Below are 19,536 nucleotides of genomic sequence, written 5' to 3'. Positions count from 1 at the left end.
AACAAAAACCAGTAGTCAAGATGGTTTCTTCCATTTCTGAGCTTTGTGCTTACCGTCTTGATATCAACTTCATGCTTTCTTCCTGGGTGCAAAACTCATTAACAAGTTGCAGTTTTGCCTAATGAATAACACACTTCGCAGCCAGCACCCAGTAATGCCACTTTCTCCAGTGACCCGCAGGCACAGGCTGCCCTAAAGGAGGATTTATGGGATAAAAAGGATAAAGGAACTCTCCTGGTTTCACAGTAAATGGAGCTGCTCCCCAGCCCCAATGCCAGCCGCACCAGTGGGCAGCTCCTGGGCTGCTGTAAACTGACACAGCTCCAACTGGCTCCAGATAAAAATCTGGCCCCAGAGTAATGGCAGGAATCAACAAGATTTTCTCACAGAATAGTTTTTATGCTCTTTTCTGGAATATTTACTACCGGTCCTCATTGTCCTGCTTAAATCCACTATGCCTGGTGCACCCGTAAAGGGGGAAAATTGTACCTGCCTTCTGTTTATACTGCAGCGGATGGGGAGTTGTCTCGTCACTGAAAGCTCTTTAATTCTTTACTTTCTCAGCTTTACACCAGTTCTGCTCCAACCACCCATTGAAATGCATGTTTTCCAGAGGCAGAGCTCCCAGCTGATGTTCCTCTTGATGAAGCTGCACTCCAAAGCAGGAAAACCACTCAGAGGCTCTGATGCTCTCCCATGACATCCGCTGAGCAAGCCAGCCTGCAGCCCACCTGCCATGCCCTGTTCCCGTGGACGGCAGTGTCCAAACCCCAAATCATTTAAGATGATTCCGAAGAACACAGATCCCAACCATAAAATCAAGCAGCGAATCAAGGGAGCAGCCCTAACTGCTCCCTAACTCCCCCAAAACTAAGCTTATGGAAGAAACCCAACCTGTGAAGTTCCAGCAGCAAATAGGAAGGTCTGGGGAAGGAGCTGGGCTTGCTCAGCGTTGGGGCTGTAAAGAAGGTCCGTGCCACACGGCTGCTCAGGGGGTAACTATTTTTGGAAGCTGATTATTCGTTTATACCCGATTCCCGAAACACACCATCACAAGTGAAAGGGGAGGCAGGCTCAGCACCAAACCCGGCTTCAAACCAGTGACCCGGAGGTGAAGGGCCCCTTCTCCTGTTACTAATCCCCTCAGCCACACAAGTCTCCTGAAAATGATGCTTTGGTTTTATTGCCACAGGGGTCATTTATAAAATCATAAAACCCAGAAACCAGCCCAGTGGCAGCAAGGCCGAGCAGGCACAGAAATAGCTCATCCAAACAGCCAAGTTCGGCCCTCCCATGGCATCCTGAGTGATTCAGTTGACTAAATGCGAGCAGTTCTGATTCATGGAGAGGAGGAGGAAATGGATAAACAACTTACCAAAAGCTAATTCTTTATTATTGCAACCAGAAATGACCAAAGACGGTGTATTTTGTATGTCTGCACATTTACACGTGGAAAAAAACCCAAGAAATCAGGTTTGCAACAGCCAACAATTCAAAATAAAATAAAATAAAAAGTCAAACCCAGTAACTTTCTTGACTGGTAATTAGGAGGGACGGAATATAAACGAGGTGGCATCGAACAAAGCAGGTAACAGTGCACCTTTAATAAACCAATTTCATCCATATCTCCACTGATTTGCAATTTAACAGTTCTATCAGCAAAGCCTCATTTCCCTAACTGGACTGGTACTTTTATAAACATGACTAATGTTAATATCAATTTGGATGCATTTAAAAAATAACTCTTAATATCTGCACAATAGGTTAAAGGGCTATATTCTCCAACATCAGATGTTCCCACTGCATGGCTTAAAGTAGAAATATCCCCAAATTAAGCAACGAAATCTAAAATTGATTAGAAACCAAAAGGCCTACATTTTTTTTTCAAGATTTATTCCTATTTAGCTCTGAGATCCATTGCACTACACTATATAATACTGACTTTTATTTTTTTTTTGTCTGCAATTTCCCCCCATATTTTCAAAGGGGAATGTGATTTGCATTCACTTTATTGGTCTTTCCAAGGGGGATACACAGAGCAGAGGAACACATCTGCATCTCCCCCACCTAAACACGATCCCGATCCTTTTGGCAAACTCACTACTACTTGTTAAAAAAGAAAAAGGAGAAAAAAAGAAAAAAAAGAGCTCCGTTCCAGCTACAGATTAACACGCCGTAGCTGCCACCAGAAGTGCAGAGCCCCCCTGGCCTAAGCTCCCAATTCAGAAGGCATTTAAGCACATGTATAACCAAGTGTGGGAACAGGCTCCTTGAAGGCAATAGGATTACTCACTTCTTAAGAAGTTACCACATGTTTAAGTATCTGAATCGAGGCCTAATTACGGCGCTGGCCGTCTCCTCGTGCATGCACTGCTGGGGCAGGGCTTGCCAATCCCTCACAGCCATGAGGACAGGGCCTCTGTCACACGGGCTTTTAGTAGCTGCTAGGTTTGTATTCTTGGGGCAAACGACAAAAAAACCAAATTCCTCAAGCCCTACAAAATAATTAAAAAAAAAAAAAAATTACTTTATAAATATCAGGTATTTACACATGTGAAAATCTTTTAATGGGAGAAGTGTTTTTACACACCGATGAAATGTACAAGCCATGAAAAGGTACGTTGACAAAGACTAAGAAAAAAAACCAAAACAAACAAAAAAATATCAACCAAAAATCAAAGTATAAAATATATTACAGGTCCACCAAAAGAAATTCACACGGAAGAAAAAAATCGACACAATAGAAACTTTTTTTTTTTAAAAATAGAAGATATATCACAAAAGCTTGAACATGTTTATTTCGTGTTAGTACTAAAAATCAAGGAAAAAAGCTTCATATATTCTCGTCACAAAAATATTTACCAGCCACTTTTTATTTCCACATTATGATTATCTGGCTCAGCAGGAGTCGAGGCTGAACTGTATCCAGACTACAGAAATCATTCCAGAAGGTTGTCTCAGTTTACAACTTACTGCAATTTACATTTTCTCCTCCTCTCAGCACCTTCCTGCAAAGGTTCAAGAGGGCTTAATAACAAATTGAGAAGGAATAGGACAGATATCTGTATTTACAACATTCATCCGTGTTGCTGCCGAGCCACAGGAGCGGGAGCGGCACCAGGAACCACCCAAGTCTTCACAGCGCTCTGTGCAAATTCCCCTTGGGAGGGGAAACAACAGCATGAGAATGTGCCAAAATCCAATCCCCTGGGCTCGGATGGTCTGTGGAACCCAACAGCTCCTGAGCGAGGGCATCTCCTCGCCCCGGATTCGCTCCAGAGACACAACCCCAACAGCCGGTGACGGAGGGGGACACGAGCAGGATGGATCCCTCCTGCAGCCGAGTCAGGGCAGGAGGTGCCGCGGCGACCGCACGACTTCAGTCCCCTGTGGTGTCCTCAGTGCGCCCTGTGCTTCCTCTTTTTGTGTTTTTTATCCTTCCTTTTGTTGGCACACTTGGAACAGAACCATTGCATCTCTTCTGGGGGTGCGGCAGTCAGCCCAACGCAAGGCCTGTGGGCAGTAGAATATTGTATCAGCTCAGTGGAGTAACGTTACTTCTGTTTCTTATCCCCTCAAAAATACAACTTTTCAGTGGGAGACAGGCCTTCAAATTAATATAGCAGTTATATTATCATTCTCTTAATGAATGCAATGATCTAACAGAAACCTAAAAACTCCTGTTTTGAAACAAATAAAAAAATCAAAAGGATACTCAGATAAAAAACGCTATTTTAATAGAAAATATGCGTGTACTTTCAGGTGTAATAGACTAGATTTAAAAAATTTAAAATGCTTCTTTAACACATCTGCAAAAATCCCTATGATTTTATGTAGGTTTTTTTTTAAAAAATGCCTAAAAAGTGATTAATTCACCCCAACTCTTTTATAAGAGCTGACATTTATATTACTGTTCATACAATGCTTCATAATTTGAACTGTCTATCTGTATACACTGTGCTCATAATCCTGTAGTTCTCACAAAATTACCAGAATCAGCAATATTTCCTAGCAGTTTCAAAAACAACCGTTATCACCAATGCCCATTAATTAAAAAGTAACTCTCCTTCACAGCTTAAAATCTGCTTTTTCAAATTTCAGAGCAACAGAGATAAAAATATCTCCCAGATTATTAAATTGGACACAGTAAAGCTATTTAAATATTCCCAACGTCATGAACTATTAAAAAAAAAAAAAAAAAGGTTTTTTAATAATATAGCCCCAATCTGCCAGGGACTGGCAGAGTAGGATGGATGAGAGGAACTTACCAGTGATACCAATCATCGCAGTCATCACAACCTATCATTGGACTGCCATCATCTGGCTTGTTACAGCCAGGACAGATCCAGATCTGGTTACCCCACTCGTCTCGGATCTGGTGCAAAGAAAAGCAAAGTTAGCTGGTTTTCAGGGCTAAGCAGGCAGGAAAATTGACATTAAAATAACAAAGTAAAAGGTTTCTTGCTTATCTGACTAAGCCATTCAGCAGCCAGCGCTGCTATTTATGAGTTCTCTGATCATGAGAGCTCGGCGTTGTGTCATAATTGATTTTCCTGCACTGCACATGACGACAAAATCATGTATTTTTCTGTGTTGTCCTGTAAACCAGTAAAGCCAGTTACACCACCCAACCTAAGCATGGGCATTCACACACAGCAGCCAGGGCTTAAGGACACAATTCCTTCTCTGTCTATACTTTTAAAATTCGACCCTGTTAATGGCAAGCAGGAGCCACGGGCAGCCTCCTGCGTAAGATAACAACAGTCTTATATGCATGTAAAATATACAGCGCCGTGTGTATATATTGCTGCATTACTTATTAGCCAAAGTCTTCAACTCCAACGAGCTGATAAGATCAGGATATAAAAAAAGTTGTTACTGAGTAACTTTCCATTCCCCTTATGACATTTATGTCACAGTACAATTTACTAAAGGGTAAATGAAACAAGAAAGGCAGATCATTTACAGCGCGAGGCAGCTGCTCACCGGGTTTATCATATTCGGAGTTTTATGCATTTTTTTAATGTTTATATCCCACTAGACCCCACTGTTTGTGTTTTTAAACTTCCAGTGGTTTCTTGAACAGCTCTTTGGTAAAAACATACATGCAAAATGTCACAAAATCCACCTAAAGGAGTGCAATTAACAACACAAAGTACAAAATGTCTGGGGTATTACCCTGACTCCATCATTCCTTTATGAAGATTTGCACATTATCGCTGAATCTCAAAAACAGAAACTGTTTTGTTCTCAGCTTTTGTGCATTTACACATATCTCAGGCAATAACTTTTTCCTATCTGCACAGCTTATAAAAGTGATATTAAAAAGTAGCAGATGAAAAGCCCCAAATGTTCTTAGGTAAAAAAAAAAAAAAAAAAGCCACTACACGGTGGTCTGTACATCTTACACCACTTCCTGAAAAATCAATAGGAATGTACCAGAGCTGCAACCAACACATCACTCTTCCCTGACTCCTCTTAAAGCCCTGAATGTTTTTGTGGTTTAAAACTCGAAAATACAAGGCCCAGGAATACTAAGCAGGAAACGATCCCCATCCCAACAGCGATATGGAGTGGGCAACGTCATAAAACGAACTCGATTTCTGAGCTGATTGACTGCAATAATCATTCCTATCTACCATCTAATCTCACATCTCCAAAGTCATTTTAAGTTGGCAAAGAAGCATCTGCTCCTCAGGTGAAGTGTCTGGGCTTGGTGTGAAGAGATCCAGAGGTATTTTAGTGGGATAACCTCGCTGGGGAGGGAGGAGATGCTGTGCCATGGTGCTGCAGAGAAGGAGCGCTGTGGGACATTGGGCTGAGGGCTACAGCCTTTTACAACCTGCTTGAACAACCTGGCTGCACCCACATCATCCCCCAGGCATGGGCACCCCATTTCTGGTGCTGCCTGTTTTGGGCACTGGCTGTGCCAGGTGTAGGCAGAGCTGCTTGATGTTGCCCCATTAGAAAACAGACACCCTAACTTTTCAAAACTTAGTTTTTCAGCATTTTTTTCCCCCTGCAGAATGCCTGTCTCAGGCTCTCAGGGGCTGGAGAGGGGCAGGGTGGTCTGTAATCACCAAAACCTCTGCCTGTTTGTTAAACAAAAACTTGGGCTGCTGAATGAGGATACTAAAAATATTGCATAACTTCTCGTTCCTTAATGAGCCAAGGGTCGTGGAAGGAGCGACAGGATGGGATTGCTGAAGGCTGTGTCAGTACAAACCCCTGAGAGCTCATGAGCAGAGCACACGTACTGATCCTACACAGAGATCCCACAGCATTTCCTTTTTTTTTTTAAACTATAAAACCACCCTCCCCTCCTCCCCTGCAGAAGGGAGTTGTGCACTTCTGCCACACTGGCTCCACTCTTATCTCTGCAAAGAGTTTTCCCGTGTGACCTGGGGAAAACCATGTCAACATTCTGTGTCCTGGGTTCCCTTCATACAGGAGGATAATCGTTATTATTTTCTTCTTCTTCGACCTCTCCCTCAGCATTTTGACCTAAAAATGTCTCCCATAAAGGTGTGTCTCTGCCTGTGCACATCATGTGATCCTAAAAGCCTTGGTTTCAACTATAATGTTGTAAAACATTATTTTTCACAAGGGCATGTAGTGATAGGACAAGGGGAAATGGTCTTAAGTTGAAGGAGAGTAGGTTTAGATTAAATATTAGGAAAAAAATCTTTACTATAAGGGTGGTGAGGCACTGGCATAGGTTACCTAGAGACATTGTGGATTTTCCATCCCTGGAAGTGTTCAAGGCCAGATTGGATGGGGTTTTGAGCAACCTGGTCTAGTGGAAGGTGTTCCTGCCCATGGCAGGTGTGTTAGAACTTGATGTTCTTTAAGGTCCCTTCCAACCCAAACCATTCTGTGATTCCATGGTTCTATGAAAAGAAAGAAATAACCTGGAGCATCCATGTCCTCTGAATTCTCCATAAGGTGCTAAGAGTGTTACCACTAGAGGTACCCAGGCAAAGTTCTAGGTTTTCCTTCTTTAACATAATCTCTTAAATTATTTCTTTTCGTGCTTACTGAAGAAAATGGGATGTAGTGAAGTATTTAGGAAATGTTTCTCTTTTAGAATAAATTTCCAAGTTTCTGGACACTACTGTAATATTTAAGAGTGACACTGGGTTTACACCTGAAATACCAAAGGTGAGGATTTGTATCCTGCACCCTAAAGATATGCACAGCCTATGTGACATTGTCCAGTGCTGTAACTAACTCAGGAGTGAAATGGAGCAGCTGTTTAAATAGAGATCAGCAACATGATACAGCAGTTTAAGTCCAGCAGGGAAAAGCACCTTTTCCAGCAGAGTAGATTTACACTAGGAATTGTTATAAAAACAGGAATAAAAAAAAAAAATCATCTATAAGTTGCAATTAAAGCTCAGACAGCTGTAATAAAAAGTTTTAGGTGTTTTAAATGGTGAGATTTTTAAACTGCTACCCACTGAAGCTAAGCAAGGTGTCACCAATCAAGTTGGAATTCTGCCAGGACATTGGAGGGTGACACTGCTACAGTTGTGAATGGTTACTGCTGCTCTTCCAGGACCAGGAATGCTCAAGACTTCATTTTACCTTCCATCTAAAGCAGAAACTCACAGCAGCACAGCAATCCAAGTCCTACCCAGAGGCATACCCACATTCTTTTAGGGAACGTAGCTCCTACACCATGCTAGATGGGAGACTTTTCCAAAAGAATGAAGAATGCCACCAGACTGAGGACAAGTACAGAGTATGTGTCAAACACATTAATGAAATGTAGACTAATGAACTATCTACAGACTTCTGAGATGCACAAACGTTTGCAATTTCTGTATGTTGAGGAAACCAGGAAAGAGATTAGTGGACTCTACACATTTCAAATGAGGGCTAAGTCAAATTCTTGATGTTGTATGAGGGCTTTGTACTTTACCTGACTGACAGCAAAATCTATGGTGAGTTTGACATTTGAGGTTTCAATTCAGCACTTTTGAAAGCATCTATAAAAAACTTCCTCGTCCAAAAATAAGTGCTCTAGCTCAGTTAGCAGAAAATACCAAGTGGGATATAAGTAGACTTGTTAGAAGAAACTTAAATACGGAACTAGGAACAAATGAAAAGTCAGCTCAAGCTGTAGTGTTTTAGTTAAGCTATTAACCCCTCAAAACATGTGCGTGGAAACAAGGGCTGGATAAACAACAGAGAGCAACATCACAAGCAGAGAAACCATGAGCTTGAGATGATGAGTCACCCAGGAGCTCAACAATTCCAGAGATGAATGTCCCTGGCACTGGGACAGAAGACTGCAGTGTGTGTTACCTACCACGTACGTACTGACGGTCTCGGTCACCACGCTCCGAACCGGAGCCTTGGAGCCTCCGGCCGCCGACACGGCAGGAGAGGGCGGTGGGATCAGGACTGGAGAGACGGTGGCCTGTGGAGGAGGAGGAGCTGGAGCTGGAGGAGGGGTCACGTGCACGGGAGCTGGCACCGGTGACGGCACGGGCGGAGGCGTTTTGGGCCGGCTCACGGGAGCGGAAGGTTTGGCCTCTGGAGCTGGCACCACTTTGCTGATGACGCTGTGGGACCAAAAATGAGGATCATTAGAGTTGGTGGGTGAGAAAGCAAAGATCCATCACTGACTAGACAGAAAGGAAATATAGTGCAGCTAATTCACATCACCTTGGAGTCACCAAAGAGGCTGTTTCAACCCAACACAAGGACTGCTGTCATTGCTACACCCATCCATTTACAGGACAAAGCACAGAGCCATGACCAAGTGAATGCCAGGACAGCCTGAACCACTCTGCGCCTCACTGTCATATAAATATTCTCTGTGGCTTTACTAAACCTTGTTTCGTTAAGTTTTATTACATTAGCCCAATTTGTGGGAAATATTAGAAAGGAAAGTTAATCAGCTGTGAACAGCACTGATTTTAATCTTCAAACTGAGAGACGATATCATCCTCTTAAGATCCTGCATTAGGGGGTTCTGCAAATATTTGCTAGTTTGGTATTTCTTTCCCCAGATGTTTATGAAATCAGCAGTGGATCTAGTCAGGACAAATAAATGACGCACACTATATACTCAGCAGATAAAATATTGCTACTTACTTGAGTAGCTGAAGTAGACAGGATGTAGCTCTAGTAAATACACAGTATAGAATAATCTTGCCCAGGAAGGGGGATACATAGAGGACCCAACGTTTATTAATGACTGTTGATATACAGTGTTATTGATGTGCATGCAATTTAACAGACAAGCCAGAAAAAGCCCTTACTATAAGGCTCTAGGTTAGAAGCATAAAGAGAAGGATGTTTTAGAAAACAGAACCCAAAAAAACCCCTCAAACAAAACACAGGATAGGTCTATTTGTTTTACCACATTTTGGTAAATCATTTAATTAATTTATTTATATTTGAATGGTAACTGTGGGAGTGCAATTGATTTGTGATGGGACAGTATGAAGAGGGTGTTTTAAAGAAAGGTTAGGCATTCCTGAGAGAAGGAAAATGGAGACATCAGTAGAAAAACCATGACAAAAATCAAATTGCAACAACTCCTGAGAACCAAGAATGTCCAGCTCCACCATCAATGGGAATTTTACGTTCAACTTTGGAGTTTATTGCAACTCTCTTATGGTACTCCAAAGGCAGTATCACAACACCAACTACAACGGGAGATATTGTCTGTATTTTAAGTCAATAACCCAGGCCATCACTTGAGAAAGGCTTGGAATTATACAGTTTTTAATGCTTGGCTGAAATAATGGTGCTTTTTCTCCCAAGATATGCCACTTGCACTACAAAATCAGAACTATGGGAAGTTATAGTAAAAACAGACTTAGGAAAAGGAAACCAAGGAATGGGTTTGGTATTCCTGCCTAACCTCCAGCTGCAGCATCACACCCACCTTCCAAGACCTACTAGGAGTGACCAGGAGAAGAAAACCAAAGTCAAGGAAGTTTAGAAACTTAGAGTGAAGCGGAATCTAAACGGCATTAGATGATTTTCCATCAGCAACACTGAAGACATTCACACCACTCAATGTCCCATTGACTGCTTCAGGTACCTAACGTGGGAGCTCAGGTTCTTTACATGTGTCAGTAAGGTGCTAGACTGTGAGTCAGTGCAGGACTCCTAATTTATGTCGTCTGTGACTTGAAGAAGGAAGGAAGTCCTAATATCAGGCCATCACAGGAGCAACCTACACATCAAAACCAGGCTCTTTCTCCTGTTGGTGGGGTATATCCAAAACCCCACTGTTATCTCCTACCAAGAAAGTTTTCTCTTTGGCTCACGATGTGTTTCTGGTTCAGTCAAAGTCTCAGTGTGTGGCTCCTTGGGCTCCTGCCAGACTGGCCACCCCAACTCAGATGCTTCTTTTGTGCCTTCCTCCTTCCACTGCTCACATAGAGAGCCCTGGCTCCCAATATGAAAGCCCAAGACCTTGCTGGTGCCAATACTCCCATGGTTTGCAAAGTCACCCTCATGGCTTGAGAGCCACCTCTCAGTAAACAAACTCTTAGCAATAATAAAAGTGAGGAAAGCAAAATACTGGCACAGCAAAAGTCATTTGGATGGTTTCAAACATCATTACCCCTTCTTTCCCCGCCTCCCTCTTCTACCTCCTGCAAGTAAACAAAGTCCTGCTATGAGTTCTTCAGGGAGTCAACCCTCCCCAAGTCTAGACTAAGAAATGTATTAGCTAATAGGATTTTAAACACAACTTTGCACACAGTGTAAACAGTTTGAAAGAAGTATTAGCTAATACAATTTGAATAAGACTGACCATGCCCAGCTAACATATGAAATTAAATTGCAGAGTTTCTTGATCCAAAGCCAGGTTCTTCTCCCTGCACAGGGTCTTCGAAGCCACTCCGCTAATAACTGCAGAAGCTGCAAGGAATACCACATGAAATCTTCCAAAACTACAAATATTCATTAGGGAGCGACACACACTCATTGATTGGCTGGTTTGCTTGGAGTGTGCAATTAGGACATGTTCAGTATATAGGGCAGCTTGTTTATCTTGATTTTAGAGCTCAGTTATCAAAACAGGAGATCGGCATTTCGGAGCACGCTTGGGCCTACCACTCCCTTGGGCTAATGAAGTTCAGAGACTTCAGACTCCAGAGTGGAGAAATGAATGGTTTTGTGCTACACCATTAGAGGAGATGGAGTAATCTCAGCGAGGGTGGTTTAGCCTGTCCTGGAGAAGGGGCTGCACACATGGCAATATGGAGGTGGGGAGAAATCAAAGGGAAATAGCAGTCCCACGGCTAATAATTAATGTTACTTCAGACTTGGAGAGAAACCTGATATCAAAACACTATGTAAATGATGGCAGGATTTATGAGCTACGTTTTACAGACAGGAAAATTGAAGCATGGAGCACACTGCAAGTAGGTGGCACTCAATGTGATCCTCCTGGTATCTAAATCCACTTTAAATCTCTGCTAGGATTTAAACTCTTTCTCCTGTTAGTGGGGTACATCCTAGAGAGTTTAAATCCTAGCAGGATTTAAACTCTACCTTGGGACATCACCATACATTTATGGTTGCCTTCTTTCCCAAATGTGTTTTCATAAGCTTCCAAAATCATCACTAGGTCTGCATGTACAATGCTATATAAGACAAACTTTCACTTCCTTCCCCACACCAACCCAAAACCTCTAAAACTGAGGCTGGGTGAGTATTTTTTGTAGAAATCAAACACAAATGAACATCAACCAACAACAACACACTCAAGAGTCCTGAGACAAGAACAGCACTTCTCTGCAGGCTGCTTGCCTGGCAATGTAGCACAAACATAGTCTACACTGAGAGATAAAAAGTCAGTTAAAAGTTGGTTTTGAATCAAAATAGTTCCTCTGGAATAAAGGGGTGTGAGAAAACCTTTGGAATACATGTGGCAATAAGAGACTCCATAAACCATAACTAAAGGTTACCACCCCCTTTGAAAAAAAAAGGGTTGATTTTTTTTTTAAAGGGGGTGGTAACCTTTAGCAACCCCGAATTAATGCAAACACTGGTTTACATTAATTGTAATCTGTAGCTGGTTGTGTCCAACCTAAATTCACTTTGGGTTTCTTTTTAAATGCCAGCAGGAACTGTGCTGCTCACAGAACCTCAGCATATTGATCACTGAACGCACATATTGATTTGTCACACAGTGCCCAGCAGTAGCCAAGAAAACATATCTAAACATAAAGAAAAGGGGAAAAGCCTAAGGGACATGAAATTTAAAGTGGAAGGACAGAAAGACAGAAAAATCCTCAAATACCATGATTACAATGAAGAATAATATTTTTCTGTGTTGGTTTTTTATAACCCCTTTGTTAAAGGGCAGAGCATGAAGCTTCCTGACAATGGCATTTCCAAGATATTTTAATTCCTCTGAATCTGCTCCAGTGCAAGCAGCATTTCAAGCCAACATGAGAACTTAATGATCTTTCATTGCCAGTTCTGCTCAAATACATCAAGGCTGAGCTGAGCCAAGCTCAAGGCAACACACAACATGGTGAAATATCCAGGTCTCAGCTGAAGAGCCAGATCAGAGAATCACAGAATGGTTTGGGTTGGAAGGGACCTTAAAGACTACCCAGTTCCAACCCCCTGCCATGGGCAGGGACACCTGCTCAAACCCCCATCTAACCTGGCTTTGAACAATTCCAGAGATGAGGCATCCACAGCTTCTCTGGGCAGTGTCTCATCAACCTTGAGAGTACAGAATCAGTGCTTATCTACTGGTTTAAAACTGTGCCCAACACTATATTGAGGAGAAGGAAGAAAAGCAAACTTCATTGAAGTTTATTTGTTTCAAGAGTTTAATCTAATAACTCTACTCATAATGGTAGAGAGAATGAAAACCCGTTTTAGTCATCACTCCAGGGCAATCACCCCATTTCCAGCTACATATCTGAACCCAAACAGGATGAAACTCAAGTGTCTGCTTGCAGGAAAAGTGCAAATTCTACCAAGGTCTGAAGTGTCACAACAGGTCAGTTGGTTTATAACTGGCTCTACGTGGCATGAGCTGTAACATGCTACATCTGAAGCAAAATGAAGCTCCAAGGTGTAAAATGGTTTCCTATCTTTGGAAGTAATTTATTATTAGATTCCATTCTGACCCTTATGGCTGAAAGCCCCACTGACTGCTTCACAGAAACACAGGGAAAATACATGTGCACGGAAAGGAAATGGCTTTTCAAAAACAAGATATGAGCCACAGGGCTGAATGATTGCTATGGGTGATGAGCTCCAAAAAAATGCTGTATCAGCACCCTGAAAGGTGTAGTAAAAAAATCACAGTAATATTTGTTTCTCAGAGGCAGAGCTCCAGGGAAGCTGTTTCTCTGCCCAAAGGAAAAAAAATATTTGAAAAGTCCTAATTCTTTTCTGAACCCATGACCCATTTTTAACCAAGGAGCAGGAGCTAAAGGGGCCTTTGTAACTAGGAAAATGACACCATCAACTCCACTGACGTAATTAAAACTAGTGCAATTCACTTGGATTATTAATCATCATATTATCTATTAGTTTTGATATTCCCTTCTTGATATAAATTCCTCAGTGCTAGAAAGTGGTGTAACTATTTCATTACTGAAAAATCTCACATCTGGAACTGAGATTGTTGCACCAGAAAAAAACCTAAATACTCTAAGACCTATGGGTAAGAGTGTCAAAAACACCTCAGGGAATTAGGAAGATTTCCATATGGTTTAGATTCTTCACAGATTAGAGGTGATTTTGAAAATTTTATTCCAACCCTGGAGGAGAATCAGTGTAATTTAAGCTCTGTAATGTAGGCTAATTCCCATATTACTTTTAGAAAGGGAAATTTAGTTGCTATGTATTATGCCCTGCTGAATATTTCACTCTGTGCAAACAAGTCACGCTGGCAAACAGAAGCTCCACAAGTACACGCTCTGACCAACTCATGAGTCTGAGTGCCAAAAAGCACCAAACCTCCAGCAGAGCCCCAAGCAATTCTGCAAGTGAAGACTTCAGCACTTAAAACATCACCTGCCACGCGATATTCTTCTCTGTCAAGGAAAATTAACTTTGAGCACTTATTCCAACACCCGTTTTTGTAGACACTGTCTCCCCCAGGTAAGCATGTTGACCTTCAGTGCTGCACATGGAGCTCCACAGCCCATTCTCCATTTCACTGGAGCTGGGGGGGGGCTCAGGCTGGAGAAAAGGAGGTCAGAGGGACCTTCTCACTCTCTACAACTCCCTGACAGGAGCTCGTAGCGAGGTGGGCATTGGCCTCTTCTCCAAAGTAACAAGGGAAAGGACAAGCAGAAATGGCCTCAAGTTGCACCAAGGAAGGTTTACATTGGATATTAGGGAAAATTTCTTCATGAAAAGGGTTGTGAAGCCCTGGAACAGGTTGCCCAGGGGAAGTGGTGGAGTCACCTTCCCTGCAGGGATTTAAAAGACGTGCAGATGTGGCACTTTGGGACAAGGTTTAGTGGTGGCCTTGGCAGCCTTGGGTTAATGGTTGAACTTGATGATCTTAGATGTCTTTTATAACCGAAATTATTCTATGATTCTACAATTCTATCACTGTGGTAAAGCCCCACAAACACCTCTTCCTGGGCAAGTGAGTCTAGTGATTTCACAGGCATTGTGTCACCTAATCCCATTCACAAGTTTGCTGAGCTTCATCTTAAAACCAGTTAATCTTTTTGTCCCCACCATCACCCTGTTCCAGGCTCTCACTGCTCTGGTGTCACAGCAACCTTTTCTAATTTCCAGCCTACATTCATAGTCAATTAAGTCCCATTTGCTTTTGTGCCAATATGGTTCTTCAGCTTAAATTGCTTTCACCCTCCAAAATGTTTACTTGCCTGAGGTATTTGTAGCCAGCAATCATAACCCCTCTTCACATGCCAGACTAAACACACAAAGTTGCTCTCCTCTCCTAACACAGACTCCACTGTGTTCTCCCTAACAGTGCTCCCAGCCCTGCTCTGCACCTGCTCTTCCCAGTTCACACAATCACAGAGTGGGTCAGGTTGGAGGAGACCTCAGTGGGTCATCTGGTCCAACCTCCCTGCTCAAGCAGAGTCATCCCAGAGCACACGGCACAGTATTGTGTCCAGACAGTTCTCGAATATCTCCAGTGAGGGAGACTCCACATCCTCTGTGAGCAATCTGTTCCAGTGCTCCGTCACTGCACAGGAAGTAAGTTCTTCCTCATGTTCAAGTGGAATTTCCTGGGCATCAGTTTGTGCCCGTTGCCTCCTGTCCTACTGCTGGGCACCACTGAGCAGAGCCTGGATCCATCCTCTGACACCTCCCTTTGGATACTGACAGACATTGATGAGGTCCCCTCTCAGCTCTCTCTTCTCAAGGTTGAACAGGATCAACTCTTTCAGCCTAATTCATCCTTCCTGAACACAAGTTGCCTTAAAGAACTGAACACACTATCTCAGGAGAAGTATCCACAGGTTCTCATAGGACACTTCTCCTATCTCTGCTAAAATCTGCAATGCATCCCATTGTCAAACTTGTATCACGTTGGCAACTCTGTCATTCTATGACCAACTAATGATCCCTCGCCCACTAAACACCTACTGTAGTGACACATAAATCAGCTCTTTGCTTCTGGCTGAAGCTTTTATCAGTACACTTCAAATGCAAAGTCTTAACTGCAATTTTTCATTTACTGAATTAAATATAATTTTTCCCTTCCATTCAAGGGGATCCAGTTCTTTCCAGACAATCAGCAGATCCTCATTTGCACCGACACAGTCCTGTAACCTTACTGCCAACAAAAAGTATCAGCGTTCTACCTTCTCCTGTGACAAAATTTTAAATGAAATTATTAAATCAAACCAGTTGTGTCCTGTATGAATAACTCCTTCCAAAAGAATGGTGATCTTCTCTGTGCCTTCATTTCCATGGTCCTTCTTTCCTTCTTTTCCTGTTTGCTCAATATCCTTCACAACATTTAATTCACTTTGACTTCATCTCCACAATCTTCTGTGTTGGACACATTAAATTCTTTGCTAACAGTCCTTCCCTCATAGAGATACGATGCTTATTCCCAAAATTCCTTTAGAAGGAGTTATTCATACAATTCACTCTGTAGTCATTTTGCTACAAGTGCCCCATTCCAACAGGCAGAAAACACCACTTTTGAATCCATTAGGTCTTCAGTCGAGCTGACATTTCGAGCTATCTCCTTTGGTTTACTCTTGAAATTGAATTGCAGGTTTTATACTGTTTATTTTCCCATTACTTTAAGTGAAACAGAGTTCTGCCCTTGGCCTCCACCCTCTGTATCTGTTACACCAGAGTATTTCTCCCAACAACCACAAGCACCTTTCTGCTGATGACTCCTAAATCTCTCTCCCATTCTTTCTCACCATTCTGGACTTACATCTCTGGATGGTTCATTGCCAGTCTGACAAAACAAAACTGAGCTGGTAGCGTGGCGTCTTAGTATCTTTCATCTCTTTTTTTTTTTTTCTTATCATCAATAACAAACATCTTCAATGTGAAAACCACCTGGCATCATCCCCTTCTGCTGAGCTCTCAGCAGCAAAACCAGAAGCTGGTAAAACATGTTTATGTCAATGTGCTCTTTGCAAACTTTCTTTTATGTGTTCCCTGCAAACTGCTCTTTATTGTCATTTGTTTTGGGAACTGTTATGGGATGCACTATCTAGAAGCTCGCCCATAAACCCACATCTACTCTCTCTGAAGGGAACTGGGGTAGTATATGAATTTTCCTAATTACCAGGAAATTATGCTAGTGTGGGTTTAGAAAGTCTCTAAAGCTGGAATTTTCAGCTTGTTACTAAGACATGTTTTTGAAAGAAGCAAGTAAGATGGTCAGTCCTGAACTTGAAACTCTGTACAGTTAAAGATCAATTGCTCACAGGACAACTTCACTAAATTCAGGTAGGACCATCTGTTCTTTTGTGGCTACTTCTTTATGGTCTTCTTGTTCATGTGCAGCTCCCAGGAACTATAACACAAATCCTTGGGTCTATAGAGTTTCCTCACTTTTGCTGAAAAACTTCAATAAAAGAGTGAATAAAACGAAGCACCTCTGTGAAAGAGAAGAACAAATCAGCACCTTTGTCTTGCAGTCCTCTTCTATGGAAAGTCTATTTTTTAAACAAATACCCATCTGCCTTTCTAATCTTTCACACATATTTGATCAGTTTTTGTTGTGCTTCAGAAGGGCAGTTGCCCATGGCCATTTACACAAGCAATTCCCTCATGTGTCTAAACCTGCCTGAAGTAATTTTTTTTTTTTAATTGCGGTATACAGTATACAATTTTTTTTTTTTACTCTTGAGCAATAAGCAGCAAAATCAAAGAATCTCACAGTAAGTTGTTTTGTTTTCTAATGACTCAAGCCTTTTTATGGATTCACTTTTGGAGTCATCACCCAATGTGGCCAGCAGCAAAATGAAAATAATTTGCCACAGCCTACTACCTACCATAAACAGGATGAATAATTAGTTGGGATGGCTTCAGTAATTAAAAAAAAAAGGAGGGGGGGAAGAAAAAAGCTAAGGACTACATCTGAAGCTGTAAATTTAATTCACACTCAAGGAAGAAAAAGCTCTGCTAAATCACCTCTAGAAATATAAACAAAAATGATCATTTACTTGGTTTGGTAAAAGGGATATGGTATTCTTCACCTTTTTTTCATGTAAAAGCAGCAAGAGAGAGGCTGGGGAACCTCCACCAAGTGAAAGAGCCTTTTGGATGGATACAGGACCACACATGTGGATTTTACTGCAGGATTTGAACCAATATGTTACACTAAAAAAGAACAATTGGGAAAGCGATATGAATCATACCCGAGACAATATCTTCATTAAAATACATTCAGCATTTAAAAAGGCATCGAAAATCAGTCCTCCAGCTCCTACAATTTAAAAGACTACAAAACAGAAAAACGCTGGTATGTCTGTAAATACACACACAAAGATTGATGAAAGCTGTAAAGATCACTGGAATTCCTTCAGCACACCTTGGAGAGGAGCAAGATCATTTTTCATTACTCTGCCTCCTCACTTAGGTGGTCTGTCGATCATATCAAAAATGATTTCACCATTACACGCTCCTTTACAACGAAACCTGGATTGACACCCAGAGCATTAGCTCTGTCAACACACGGTTAACACGGTCCTTCTCTGCTGAAATAACTGGGAAGCCCATTAGCGCAGCAATAAACACAGACTTCCACTGCCCGGACCCCATTGTTTAATTCTCCCAAACAGTGGTTTACCCTTCTTCATTTTTCTCCCCGAAGTATCACTTTTTCCCCGCCCCCCCCCCCCCCCTCCTTAATTCCACAGTAAGTTCTCCTCCAGAGCTCTCCGTTGAATAAGCAGGGTAACACACACCGCCCACAGCTGTGTCCCACAATGGCCCCATGCTGTGCTTGCATTACGTCTTTCCAAGGATTTGGTCACGGTGCCTTAACTGCTCCAAACACTGCCTTTATTCATGGAAACGTGCGGAGGGAGGGGCTTCCAGCAGGATTCCTTTACCTGTTTCCCCACCACAAAACAGTGAAATAAATGGAATGGGTCACGAGCTACTTGGCTGGTAATGCAAACCTAGGGCTTGACAAGTCAATAAAAAGCCAATCCTTCCCTCCCCAGCCACACGCAGGGAGCCAAGGCTGGAGGCAAACAGTTTGGATGTGCCAGTACAGGGAGCCTAATGAACCCCATTATTCAGCTGTTGTGGGCAAACACTATGAAGACAGGAATCTAAATTGTCAGAGTAGCACTTAATAGCACCCAAAGTTCAGAAGTTTCTTCACACCCTCCGATTTACCTGTAGGAGAACAACCCTATTAAAAATTAAACCTCCTGAATATCCACCAAAGATGATATGGTAAAAATCAGATGCGTTCTTGGAAACTACACATGGCAGAATTCTAGTTTAATTAAAACTAGCAGCGAAGTCGTGGAAATCCAGCTTTTCTCCACAACTCACACAGAGCTTGAGCTGTTTTTAAAAAAGCACATATTCACATTACAGCAGCAACTACAGATCCCCAGTGAGCTTTGGGGAACAACAAAAAGGTCCCTCCCTAATTTATTGTCTTCAACCAGATCAATAAAAAAGTATAGTGATGTATTTGTTAATACCTTCTTCTTTTTTCCACCCTTGGTGCCATGACCTTTCTGAAGGCTGATTGTGTTATATGTGTGTGTAGTTTTCCCACAAAAATTCAATCTCTGAAGAGTTTGCAACTCAACTCTTTGGTAGATTAAGCTTGTTGCAAACAGAAGATCCACCATTAAGGTATCTGTTTTTTGGAGACCATTACCCTGTGATACAACTTGGTGGCTCTGCATACTGCAGGTTAGATAATAAAATTTTACAGGATTTCAAAAAATATGAAGAACTGTTTTACTGCAATTCTGTTGCCCAACTGTGCTACGCCTAAAATAACAAATTCTTGAGCAAATAGCACTGAAAGAGGGCAGGGTGAGGTTGGATATGGGGAAGAAATTCTTCCCTGTGAAGGTGGTGAGATGCTGGCACAGGTTG

The 19,536-nt window shown here is 42.1% G+C and overlaps 1 protein-coding gene across 1 annotated transcript in view; it reads right to left on the bottom strand.

Annotated features, from left to right (window-relative positions):
* Nucleotides 1-1,371: 1,371 nt before the first annotated feature.
* The window catches only part of TAF3 (TATA-box binding protein associated factor 3), a 117,678-nt gene continuing 99,513 nt past the window's right edge, over nucleotides 1,372-19,536 (bottom strand). Inside the window, exons 5-7 of the mRNA XM_032688356.1 lie at nucleotides 8,315-8,570; nucleotides 4,269-4,375; nucleotides 1,372-3,513 (exon numbers count right to left, since the gene is read on the bottom strand). Coding sequence (XP_032544247.1) covers nucleotides 3,399-3,513; nucleotides 4,269-4,375; nucleotides 8,315-8,570 — 478 coding nt within the window. The 3' untranslated portion in view covers nucleotides 1,372-3,398. The remainder of the gene's footprint in view (nucleotides 3,514-4,268; nucleotides 4,376-8,314; nucleotides 8,571-19,536) is intronic.

Source organism: Chiroxiphia lanceolata, chromosome 5 (assembly GCF_009829145.1).
Source record: "Chiroxiphia lanceolata isolate bChiLan1 chromosome 5, bChiLan1.pri, whole genome shotgun sequence".
In the NCBI taxonomy this organism is placed as follows: Eukaryota; Metazoa; Chordata; class Aves; order Passeriformes; family Pipridae; genus Chiroxiphia; species Chiroxiphia lanceolata.
The sequence above is the reverse complement of the archived record's forward strand: the minus strand, read 5'-3'. Positions and strand labels throughout refer to the sequence as shown.